The sequence below is a fragment of the Cystoisospora suis genome, assembly GCF_002600585.1.
Source record: "Cystoisospora suis strain Wien I chromosome Unknown contig_5155, whole genome shotgun sequence".
In the NCBI taxonomy this organism is placed as follows: domain Eukaryota; phylum Apicomplexa; class Conoidasida; order Eucoccidiorida; family Sarcocystidae; genus Cystoisospora; species Cystoisospora suis.
In genome coordinates this window covers 10915-23115 of record NW_027157947.1, presented here as the reverse complement: position 1 = coordinate 23115, position 12201 = coordinate 10915, and the positions used below count along the sequence as shown (strand labels likewise).

The window sequence follows — 12201 nt, the reverse complement described above, 5'->3', positions numbered from 1 at the left end:
AAGCGATATCCCTCTCTCATGACTGTCTGAAAGCGATATCCCTCTCTCATGACTGTCTGAAAGCGATATCCCTCTCTCATGACTGTCTGAAAGCGATACCCCTCTCTCATGACTGTCTGAAAGCGATATCCCTCTCTCATGACTGTCTGAAAGCGATCCGCGGCTAGGTCTGTGTAACAAAGGATCCTAGAAGTCCAGAGGTTTCGCTTGCGATGACTTTTAGCACCGCGTAGTCGAGTAAGAAGTAGCATCGGGGACGCCGCCTTCTGAGATGGTCTCTGAAGTTCCCGAGCTTCCGCTTGACCGTGAGCCTCCATGCCCGTGTGTGTGTGGGAAACGTCAGAGTCGTGGCAGCCGGAGATCTCGCTGGACAGTCCGCTGTCATGAAAAGACCATGCGTGGGTTCGACCGTCGTACTTCAGGAGCGATGCCCATGCGTGTGTGTTTTCGGCGGCAGCAGCAGTCTGCGGCGTTCCTGAGGGTTCTTCAGCTGCGTTAGGCTTGGCAATGTCAGCTGCAGAATCTTCGCAAAGGCGGGTCATTGGTAGCCAGCGCGCTCGTAGACCCGCATAATGTGCCGTAAGTACTTAAAGATGCACGCGGTAGTTTTGGGCGCACCGAAATGAGGACACTCAATGCGCCCTCGTCGTCTTGTCTTTTCTTCTGAAGATTCTGAGAAAGCACGAACACGCTTTTTCTGTAGCTTTTGTTGCAGCAGGCCGTTGTTCCGGATGTTGCCGATGTTTGGAGGGCTGGCGATTCCTGTCCGTACTGGAGCCGGTCATCCAGGCGTTGAAGCAGACGCTGTCGGCTGTCCACGGTTGAAGCCGTCGAGGGAGGCGCTGGTGCTGAAGTGGCCACCGACTGTGGCCCTGCACATGTCGCGTGTTCTCTCTCGCCCATCTTCGGTCGCGGCCCGTCTCCCCTTCTGCCATTTCGCTCCTCCGGTGAACACCGCTGGAGGCGTTGCCGTTTTCTGTTCTTTCGGCTCTCGCTATCAGCTTCGGCTTCCCGACAGGACCCTGAGCTCCCTACTGGCGTTTCCGCGTCACAGGTTTTGCCCTGCTTTGTCCGGTGGTACTCGGCAGTGGTCGCGGTCGGCTGCTGTTCTGCCGGTGACAGGAGGAAGACAACCGTACGGCCGCAGGCCGATGATTAGTGTCGTCGTGTCGTAGGTTGTCACACTCCTGTCACTAGCGCTCGCACCTCCTCCCCGTTCAGTCCTTACCCTCTCGTTGCAGTTGGTCAGGGCCGGCACTGTCAATGCTTGTTCGCCACCTGGTTGTGCTGGTGATGTGGACAATGTAGCGGACACATGTTCTTTTCCCTTCCCTCTGTGGCCGTGGCCTTGTCGGGTCGCTGTTCGCCATTTGCCCTCCCTGTGTCGGCTAAACTTGCTCAGCTGCGCCTTCTGCGTGTCGTAGCCGATGGCGAACCAGGCAAAACGGTCGGTGCTGTTTCTGGCATGCATTCTTCAGGCTGAGGTACTTACGAGCGGCTGTTCCTCTTTCATCTTTCGCTGCCGGCTGTTCGGTCTGCTGCGAGCGGTCGGCGTTGGGGACAAGGCAGCAGTACCAGAATGCGTTGCCGAAGTGTAGGCAAGTGGCTGACTAGCTGCAGGTGGCAGCCATAGATGGATCCCCTTGTTCCCGCCGGCCTCCCCGACAAGCATGTTGCCAGGACTTACAAAGATAAATACTCTCCCCTCAGTGAAGGACGCAGCAATGAGAAGCCTTGACGGTGGGGCAGGCCGGCTGGCTAATGGAAAGAGACGTGGGTTGGAATGGGTCGTCGTCGCCAGAGTCGTTTCCGTGAAGACCGTAGGTCCGTAGTGTCATCGAACCTGTTCCTGTCGAGGGTGGATCTGCTTCGGTTTTCGCCTGCCAACTGCAATCGTCCACTGCCTCTACCCGTCGACGATTTCTTCCTGATCTGGCCGCGACCGAAGAGGTGCTGCGGCAAACGCGCTCTTGCCAGTGGTGGTGTCGCCTTTATTGCGTTTGCGAGGAACCGTTCTGCTTCAGACATCCGCTAAAAGCCGCTCTCCAGCCACGTGCCATTCAGAGCTGACATCCGCGGTGCATTCTTCGGCCAAGTCTTTTAGAATCCTTTAGGATTCGTCCGAATATCTGAAACGACATCTGCAGGACAACGGGGAATCCGTCGATCTCATCAGTCTGTGCACACTGGTAGTATTACGACACGGCGGAGGTCGACGATATACCACGCTGGCTGCTCAAGCAGTCACTCAAGTCAAGCAGAGCCGGCGAGTTCTGGTCCCGCAGGGCCGCACCAATCATGGTAATACCAAGAACCCCTGTACTCCGACACAATATGTCTGGTCTGCCCCTACCTGTCTTCACGGCCAGATATACGTCTCTGAGCCTGGTACACCTCGGGTGTCTGAGCGAATCTTACCAGCTCTTACACTCGTGAGGTCTCCGATGTTCCATTGAAGCAGTAGAACTAGGTACGTCCAGAGGAGCACTATACACGCAACGCATGCTGTTTCGTGTTAGCGGAAGAGTACGGATACCTTCAGCGAGGGGCTCTTCGCGCGCGTTACCCGTGGAGGCTTGCCTTTAAGGAGACATGAAGGTATTTACTTTTTGTTGGTATGTGTCTGCGCGAGCAGATGTAAGTGTGAGTACCCGCGCGGTATCACGTTCTCCCGCGTGCCGCCGCTTTCTTCCTCGTCCCGTGATGGCCGCCCTAAGCGCCTCGTTAGCTGGGCTAAGCACAAGACATAACTGTGGGATTACATGCGCCGGTGTCACAATATCTGTTTAGTCGCGGCACTCAAGAAGCTACCTGTTCATCGACGAGCAGGAGCCAAGGCTCCGCGGTCTGGAGCCGTCCTCGTCTATGTAAGGTTCCAGTTCGAGCGTGGTTCCTTTCTTCCAGGTTCCGCCCGTTGGTCGTGTCTTTCTCCGGCTTGGTCCTCCAAGAATTCTGTTTTGCAGGGCTCTTTTTCCCTCTTGGCTGAAAGTGCCCTCTGGCTTACGCCCTTGGTTCATCGTCCTGCGCAGGGTTAGCCCACCTTGGGTTTCTTTCTTTTTCTTTCTGGCGTTGTCTCCTCCGAAGNNCTTCGGAGGAGACAACGCCAGAAGCATGCTTGGTACGTGCTCTGTGAGAGGTTTTCACTCTGACCGTTTCAAGTTACCCTTCAAAACCTATTAGTTACTTACACGAAAAGCTCTCTTACGCCCGGCAGGACAGGAAAACAAAGAATAGTTTGCGATCAGAAAAGGGAATAGGAAACGATGTACACTCCTGGCGGACTTCCAGTCACCATCAAAGCCAGCATAACTTACCCAACCTGGCGGCCCAACACTGCCGGGATGACCCAATCTCAACCCAACCATTATATGACAGCCAGCTTACTCTTCGCACTCACGCGGAGCTACGCTACGCCACCAGGAGGACGATACCGTCGACCCAGCTGGACTTCAGGACTGCCCCGCCTACAACAGAAGATCGGCCTCGTGCGCTGCCTCCAGCTCGCAAACGACAACGCAGATTTCACTTACGTGTCGCCAACGTCACAAGGAAGAACAACTCTTGTACGTAGGAAGGTACTCAATGTAGCGAGGGGGCTCCATCCCCGCTAGAGACGACGGGAAGGATTGTCGGGAGCACTGTACCCGGCGACAGCCAGAACGGAGGGGCACAAGCAGTTGTGTCGAGGCTGCCGTTGTATAGCCGGACGTCCCAACCGAGCCAGCCACGCAGACCGCACCCTGAAAAGCGAAGCCGAGACACAGCAGGAGCGTGGACCGTTTCCTGAAAAGGAAAGTGCGACGGAGCTAGAGAAAAAAGCAAGTAGGAAAAACGAAGAATAGCTGGTAGCAGTACTTGTCTCTACCATTCAGTTGAAATGTTTAGATACATGAGGATTTTCTTCTCGTTGTGTGTGTGTGTTGTTTTCTTTTTTTCTAGGCGAGCGAAAACAGAGAGAGAATTTCTTTCTAGCGTAGCCACTTTTTCTCGTTTTCGAAATTTAGTATTTTCCGCTTTGGTTAGGTAGCCTCTCTCGCCCATCCGTAGCTTCACTGAGTGTTTCGGGTGGTGCTTTTCGAGCAGGAAGATAGAACTCAGTCGAGGTCGTGTAACGATTGTACATCGACAGGCTGATAGTCCGCTGGTGCCCTTTGACCCCCCGGGTTTTCTGTTCCGCCCTCACGTCCAGGGCAAGGCCGGCGCACCTGCAAGACCAACTGTGTGCTCAACCCTTGTGTGATAGCCAAGTGCAGTGCAAGGAAGGCCCGCTGTACAACATCGGGCAGCACTACATACTAAGGGTTCGCCAGCAGATTGCGACACCGCGGCTCGCCCTCGTGGTGTCACAGTACAGAAACACTTCCACTGTGGAAACGCGAACCTTGGCACAGAGTCGGCGGTTGGGCACGTTCAGACCCCCCGCCCACGCTCCCGAAAATCACTGGCTTCCAGAGGAGTGAACAGCTCAGCTGTCCTCTCACAGCCGGGGCAACTGCTAGCGCTGTTTCCATGGAAACCGTACTCTTTAGCCTAGGAGAATAATTGATTCTCCCGGTCGCTGTCTTGCGCACGGCGTCTCCATTGCTGTCACACAAGGTCCGCTCCACGGGGAACCAGCGTACGCTCTCCGCCTGCCCAGCAGGTCCAGTGCCTTCGCGCTACGGTAGGGTTTCTTGCGGCACCAGGCGTCCCAGACTACACGCTACAGAGATCTTGCCGCTGTAGGCAGTGCTCTTAGCTGCCTGTAACAGCGTTACCCTAGCAGCTCACCTGCTGACTATCAGCCGATTGAGCACCGTAGCTTTTGGGGGCATCTTACGTTGCATCAAAGCAACTTCTAAGAAGTTCCTCGTGAGGGTCTTCGCGCTGCACCCGCATTTCGCCCGATGCACACCCCCCAGGTTACATTACTGGGCTGTTCAACTATCCGGGCGCCTGTCCTCACACCAAGGCTGCAATGATTGCAAGACAGTAGCAGCGCGCGCTTTCATTATGTATGTTTGGGAGCCACATCGTCCGACCTGTTCACCTGCGAGTCCACTAGCCGCGCAGGTCTTCTTGCTGTTCACTTTCGCATCTCTAGTCTCATTTTCGCTTCGTATGCAGCCTCTGATATCGTTCAAGCTCGGGCTTCCTTCTCCGGGTCGCATGCCTACCAAACCTGCCGTGTGCCCCTTTCGGCGTGTCCGATCGTTTTCGCTCTCAACACTCTGCCCTCCCATTCTTTCCTAGTGGCCTTTCCTGCTCCCATTCTACTGCGTTGTTGTTGTCTTCACAATCGTCCGGGTGTGCAATTCTTTGTTTGTCTAGCTTCCTTCGGAGAAACATGAAGACGTCTTCACACACTGCACGGGCGGCCAGCGCCCTCCTGGAGAATGCACGCAAGCGGGCTATAGATTTTCTGCAGTTTGTTAATGAGACAGGATCTCCATATCACTCAGTTCTCGCCGTGCAGACGCGTCTTGAAGCTAACGGCTTTACTCAACTGGATGAAAGGTCAGGCTTTCATTACAACCTCGTCTGCTTGCTAATTATGTTAGGCACATTGTATGGCTACTTCCGATAACCGACTTTTTCCGCATGTGTCAAAGTGCTGCTGTGTGACTGAAAAAAAGGTCTGCGGAGTGTTCGTTTTTTTGTCTTTTCTCCGGAGGTTCAGAGAAACATTCTCTCCGTTTCTTTTCTCATGTTTCTCTACACGTACGGGCAGCCATCGTCATGTTCCCGCGCATCAATATCGTACCCCTGCCGGCCCCTCTCCCTGTCCTCCAGTCTCTCTCACCCGCCAACATAGACACCTGCAACCCTTATGTATAGTTTTATTCAGGCTGCTTCTGTCCTGTCCTGGTATTGTTCCAACCAGCCTCTGTCCATGCCATTCAAGGTCCGATGACTGAGAGGAGCTCTCCGGTCAGCTTTTCTACCCCCTCCCCGAAGGGACAAGACCGATGACGGATTGTCGGGATGTATATACAGTTTTGTGGTCGTGCTTATTCTTGCTCCCTCACCTATGTCCACGGCTACCTCCGCGGAGTCCAGTGAAGAAAAGAAGAAGCTTCTGTTCTCTTGAGGAACGCAGCAGCAGTGACACTGGGTGTGAAAGACATCTCTTTTGGACGCTTCTCTAGTTTGTTTACAGGGAACTGTGGGGTGTACAGAGAGGAGGAAAGTACTTCGTCGTAAGGAATCACGCGTGCATTGCTGCTTTTGTCGTTGGTAAGCAGGAAAGAAGCTGCGTTTGCATCCCATTGTTTCTCCGTATTGCCCCCTTCGCCGTATATACGAACCCCAGTCCAAGAAAGTCATGCGTCGGGGAATGCGGTTCACGGACTGTGCTTCATTATCTCCGGCTATTACCGCTGTGCCTTGCAGTATCTGCGGGAAAACTTGTAGTTAGTATCTTGTCTTCTCTCTCTTGTCTGCCGGCGCTGCTGTGAGTGGCGGGTCATCTCGTGTGCATTCATAATGCATTACCAATGTGAACTTAGTTCTTGCTTGAGTATGTGCCTGCACACCTGTCTTGTCACCTCACACCGACCTTGCCCCCTAGGTGTACGTATGCCCGTACATACACAAACCTAAGGTGTCGACGCGTGAAGACACATCAAACGGATACGTGTGTTACTGTGGCCTATGTGGCGCGACTGGGGGGCAGCAGCTCTCTGTATGGGACTGTAACATACACTTTTTCTGTATATACACGGAGCGTGAAGCTTTTCCTTTGCTTCGTATCATCGGCAACAGAGGTTTTGGTCATCGCTTTTGTCGTGATCTCTGTGTATCTCCTTTGTCAAGGCCGCCATTTCATGGAAAGTGAGGGAGGATTTTCTATTGTAGCTGCACATACCGACTCCCCATGTTTACGTCTCCGACCCAACAGCAATCTTAAGAAAGAGAACATACAACAGGTAACTCGACATCTTTGAATCAGATTCCTGCGCCGTCTCCTCGGTTTTGTCCTTAATCTCGTATCGCTGCTAGACCCCACTGGCCTAGCAAATTCTGCGCTAACTTTGTTAGCCAGTATACGCGGAAACGCAAAGTAAGAAAGACCCTTTCACGCACGCATGCACGCGAATCAACTTTCCCCTCAGTGTGCGGCAAGAGTCATGTCGGGTATGTCTCTTGTGATAGACGTACTGCCGAAGATAGCAACAGAAGGAGAGTCCACTCCGTGTCAGCACTGCATATGGATCCCTTGAAGAGTACAGCGTATCCCTTCGTCATACAGAACTGAAGGGATGAATATTCTGCCTGCCTTTCTAATCATCAACGAAGAATGTACGAACGGGTATACTGGGAGAGATTGTTGTCTTCAGAAACCGTAGTCTGTAGAAGTCGGGTGCTGCAGAGAAAAGAAGTTAGTTCGTCCTTTGTTTTTCCCATCCGCGGTCTGACCTTTGAGCCCTCCTTTCAATTATGCTTACATGAGCACCAGCACTACGTATGTATAGATGTTGGTGCCCACTGCTCGGGGGCTCGTCGTTGCTTATCCCTCCATGAAGGAACAAGCTATTTATTCAGTCTCTCGGTTGAGTGCTTGGGGGGTGGTCGACTGGTTTTCTCCTTGTTTTGTGACTTTGCGAAGTGGTCACTCTGAGAATGTGCGTCTGTTCTGAGTGCGTCACACTGTAACTGATTGGGGTGTATTTTTTACTCCCGTCTGGAACTTTTCAATCTGCATGAAAGGAGTCCTGACACCTAGCGCAGAAAAAGTGTCGGCTTTTATAGTGTACGTTCACTGTAGCGTTCTTTCTTCTCTAGGGCGGGTAGCACTCTGCACAGGTTTCCTAGTCCACAGTGCTTTTGTACGTGAGTGCCACTTTCGTATAGGCGCAGTTTATCCCCCTCTCCGTTTGATGCCGAGGTGATAACGGTTCCCTTCATAGCCTCATGGTCTGGTAGCAAAACCCGGGTGTAGATGAGGACGACATCACGGGAAAAAGAGTGTTAGCAGAGCCGTTTGCTTTCAGTTGCATTCTCCCCTTTCTTGTTCCCCGTTCTTTGCTCTTCACCGTGTTGTCTCTTCCTCCTTCTTCACCTTCTCCTATTCACTCGAAATTCTTTTCGACTCTGGCTGAGATGGGGGGTTCTGGACCTTTGCTTCTGCCTCATGGCTTCTTTTTCTTTATTCTCACTTCCTGTCGGGCGATCGTTTCTTCCGTCCCTGTTGTTTTCTATACAAAAATTCCTCACCATCTCAAGACGAACTCCGCGCCTCGTGCGAGATGGACTTTTTCTCTCAACAGCTTCTTTGGTTGTTTCTCTTTCTCTTCTCTTTCTTTGATCAGGTGGGAGTTGAATGTTATGGGGGAGGTCTCTGGCACACATGGTTTGATCGCGGTCTTGGTATAGCCGGGAAAGTTATTGTCAAGGATGAAAAAAAAAGACAGACAGAATACCACGCGGGACGACACCGGGGTAAGCAGAACCACAATCGGTGAAAAGACCGAAGACGGAGGAGGAAGAGTTGCTTCCAATTTTGTTTTCTTTCCTCCTTCTTACGTCCTTTGTTTCTCTCGGATAGATGTCCGCTCTGTGCTCGTGTCACTTCACTCCCACAGCTTAGCACGGTGACTTATATGAAGTGTGGGAGAAGAGCAGGCTTTTGTTTTCATGAGGAGCGGAAAGAGTGGTTTGCCTTCCGGGTTCTCGTGGATGCTCAGATAGAGGAGATGAGGGTTTCCCAGGACTAGCAGCCCGACTGATACGAATAAATGAACCTCTCGTCATTCTTCCCAACCTGGCTATCCATCTACAGACCGCAGAGGAAATCGCGGCTTTCAAAATTAATAAGGTATATCAACGATGATAACGAAACTCTAATGATGAGGAGGGAGAGCGTTTTTTACCTTCTTCACTGTCAAAGATAAGGATGGTCCGGATGAGAATGCGTGTAAGAGATTGTTTAGAACAGAGACAGTACTACGAGGGCGTGACCGCCCTCTTCTACGTACTGATCCATGTAGATATGTGAGCTGCTGCGCTGTGGGGCATTTCATGGGTTGCTGCTTCCGTCTGGACAGGTCTGCGAAGTGTATATTAGCGATGCACACTTGTCGCGGTATTCGAGTGTTTGTGTCTAGGAAGGGAGATAACCAGGCCGATAACGTTCCGTCTGCGTTGATCCGCCGGTGTGATACATGTGACTAGTGAAGTCTCAGAGGTGTCTACGTGGATGGCTACATCTCACGCATGCATCTACTGCTTTCCACACCCAGGCAACGGTGGGGTACAGTTCAACCGTTGCTGTTGGTCTTTCTTCTGTGCATAAACACTCGTCACTCGTCTCCACACTTCTAGACTGAGTCATCAGACAAGCCTTTGCCCATCTTTTCTTCAGTGTTTCACTCGTAGTATCATATACATCGAAAGCGACAGGGTCCTACCTGTGCCAGCCTGCGAGCTCTCGTCTGTGTACCTGTCTCTCTCGCTGTTTTTTCTTTCGCTCGACCGGAGGGCGTGAATTCTATGTAGCAGTGCAAGAGGGAAATTTCTGCGAGCTGTAGCTCGTTAGCCATCTGTTTCTTCCTGCTTCTTTTAGGAGAACCACCTTCAACCGGTTCTCTGCACCGAGGTGTACAGACAGTTGCTAGAGGTAAAGGACACCAAGGATCCTGACGGAGACAGAGACGCAGAGAAAGAAAAACGATCTGTTGACGATGACAGACATCGAGACGAAGAGAAGCAGCGCTCTTCTGATTCTCCAAGAACTTCTTCTTCCGACGGGTGTTCAGCACCGAAAGAAGGAAGATGTGCACCACCTCTTCTTGCTCTCGTAGCTAAGTAAGCTTGAAGACTCTCCATGTCACCAGATTATATTAGATAATCCTTTCTGTGGCTATGTTCATTGTGCATACTCTAACACGTTGTCACAAGAGGTCTTCATTCATCTCTTCGATTCCCGTCCCCGTGGGTTATCAAGAATCGTGCGTGTCTTAGGAAGTATGTCCAAGACAAGCATGTTCTCGTCACCGGGCTTTGCGTGGGTTCGTATACGTGTGTACCCACCTGGGAAAAGCCGCATTATTTTCTTCCTAGTTGAAGCAACGCAGATCACGTTCTCTTGGCAAGTAAGTAGCTTTTACACGACAACCTAGGACAAATACTCCGGACATTTCGTTTCTTTCACTTTTTGTGTGTTTGTCGGTGTCCTTGCTAATCGAGAAGGAAAAGTGCCTTCCGTATTTTTTTTTCTCTCACCTGCATATCCGTACGCTTCAGGGAGAAAACCAGTGAGGGGTGGACCGCGGTCTGCCTGATTCGTTGCCATACTCTTACGGGTTTTGCTGTGTCCCTCAGACCACCGTTTCACTCAAATTTCTCTCCGTCACTGTACTCTTCACCGGTCTTGTGGGTCTCGTGTTACGGAAGGAGGCTGTTCTTTGAACAGTCTGCTTTTTCCCACTGTCCTTACTGCAGGGAACTACAAGTGTCTCCTTCTGACATCGTCGATTGGGACCTGTGCCTCATGGATGCCACGGTAATTTCAACAAAGGACAATTGTGTCTGCTGGTCTCCACCGACACGTGAATCTGTTTGTTCTGTATCTGTGTGTCCTTCTATAGTACCCTGTCCATCGTAACCTCTGTATCTCTGTGTGTGGGGTGGATGAGATGTTTTTACGAGTGAGGAGTACTAGGTCTGTATATTCGGCATCTCCTTCGTGTACTTCGAATAACTGCACGAGTATTTGCTTACGTTGCATCGCGATAAATAGAGAAGACAGCAATACCGGTGTATCAATGTGCCCCTTCGTGTTTGTCTATCTGTCCATGCATATACAGTTAGCATACTAGCATATTTCAGCCTTGCACGACTACAGGTCGTGCTTCTCTGCAGCTACACTGTGCCCTGCATCCAGTGTCTCGTGAATGCTCTCGTTGTGAAATCCATCCAAATATTGTGCGAGACGATTGTGATGTCCGGAGCGTCGTTTTCTTCCCCATCGTCCCTACGTCTTGGGCTCTTCTGTAGCCCGATATTTCCTTTTGGTACACAGGCGGGTGGTCATGTTTCTGAATGTATTCCTAGATATGTTGGTTTCATTCAAAAAGCTACGGGTATGTGAGTCGTAAGGAAAACATCGGTGTATGAAGGACTTCTTTCGCCCTCACAAGTAATTAGCAGAACACGCAGCAACCACACAAGTACATTTTTTTTAGATATGATGGCTGAACAAAGTATTCTTTGCCTGAAGGCTTGTCAAGTTTCGTATAGTTTAAGGTAAGAGGTACATTAACAGAGCGGTGCGTATGCAATACGTCTGTGCCCGCCTTACGTGCTACTGTTACTTCACCGGAATAGTAACTTGGACATTGTGTCCAAGCTTTGCAGTTACTAATTGTGCGGGCGATCGTTTTTTCTTCAGCCCAGCCGACTTTGTGGGATCGCGGAAGAGTTCGTTGAGTCGCCTCGTCTGGATAACCTCGGGTCTATATGGGCAGCCTTTACGTCGTTGATTGAATGTGCAGACACGGTTCCCGATGGGGGGATCGCTATGGCCGTTGGCTTTGATCACGAAGAAGTTGGTAGTGAGAGCTACACCGGAGCCGCATCAAACGCTCTTCTGGTAGGGAAGGTCTTCCTGCAAACATGCCCTCGAGCAAGAATTCATGCAGCAGTTTGGTTACTCTATCTGTACATACGTGCGCCCTAGGCGTAGACACTCTAGGCGATACCGCGTACAGGCGTAAGTGCATGTGTGAACATGAGCATCTGCACAGGCCAGTGCAGCATCCGCTGCACCTGGGACGTTGCATGCACATAGGTATCTGTCTATCTTTATGTGTATATATTCATATGTATATACATGTATATCCTAGGTGAACATATATATATATATGTTCGTAAGCGCTGTAAGGACGGGACTGTGCACTTCAAAACTTTGTGTCGTTTCTGTCCAGACCGCCTCCGTATGATATATATTCGTCTCGAAGCTTTCTACACGACTACATTCCAGAGCGAAAGACTGAACACCGCTATGAATGTAGGGACTCGCGCGCGCACACAAGATGCGACGTAGGGACATTTTACTGGGGAAAGCTTCGCCGGCGGATCGTGCGTCTCTTCGAAACCCTCCATCTGGGCTCCTTGACGGGTGCCCGCTCAACTGCTATTCCGTTTTTTGTGGTCGCGTGCTGTGTCCTTGTTCAGCCTAGCCAGGAATGCCACATCAGTATATATATGCATATATGTATA

At 51.3% G+C, this 12201-nt stretch overlaps 2 protein-coding genes across 2 annotated transcripts in view; both read left to right on the top strand.

Moving 5' to 3' along the window:
* The first annotated feature begins 4707 nt into the window (after nt 1–4707).
* Nucleotides 4708–12201, top strand: part of CSUI_008936 (aspartyl aminopeptidase) — a 12590-nt gene continuing 5096 nt past the window's right edge. Inside the window, exons 1-8 of the mRNA XM_068069055.1 lie at nt 4708–5496; nt 6140–6216; nt 6796–6908; nt 8292–8421; nt 8667–8797; nt 9545–9786; nt 10423–10483; nt 11372–11572. Coding sequence (XP_067918970.1) covers nt 5327–5496; nt 6140–6216; nt 6796–6908; nt 8292–8421; nt 8667–8797; nt 9545–9786; nt 10423–10483; nt 11372–11572 — 1125 coding nt within the window. The 5' untranslated portion in view covers nt 4708–5326. The remainder of the gene's footprint in view (nt 5497–6139; nt 6217–6795; nt 6909–8291; nt 8422–8666; nt 8798–9544; nt 9787–10422; nt 10484–11371; nt 11573–12201) is intronic.
* CSUI_008937 (uncharacterized protein) lies at nt 5705–6033 on the top strand (the record flags this gene model as incomplete). The annotated part of the gene is made up of 1 exon (XM_068069056.1): nt 5705–6033. A coding segment is annotated over one exon (192 nt), but the record flags the coding sequence as incomplete, so codon positions are not given.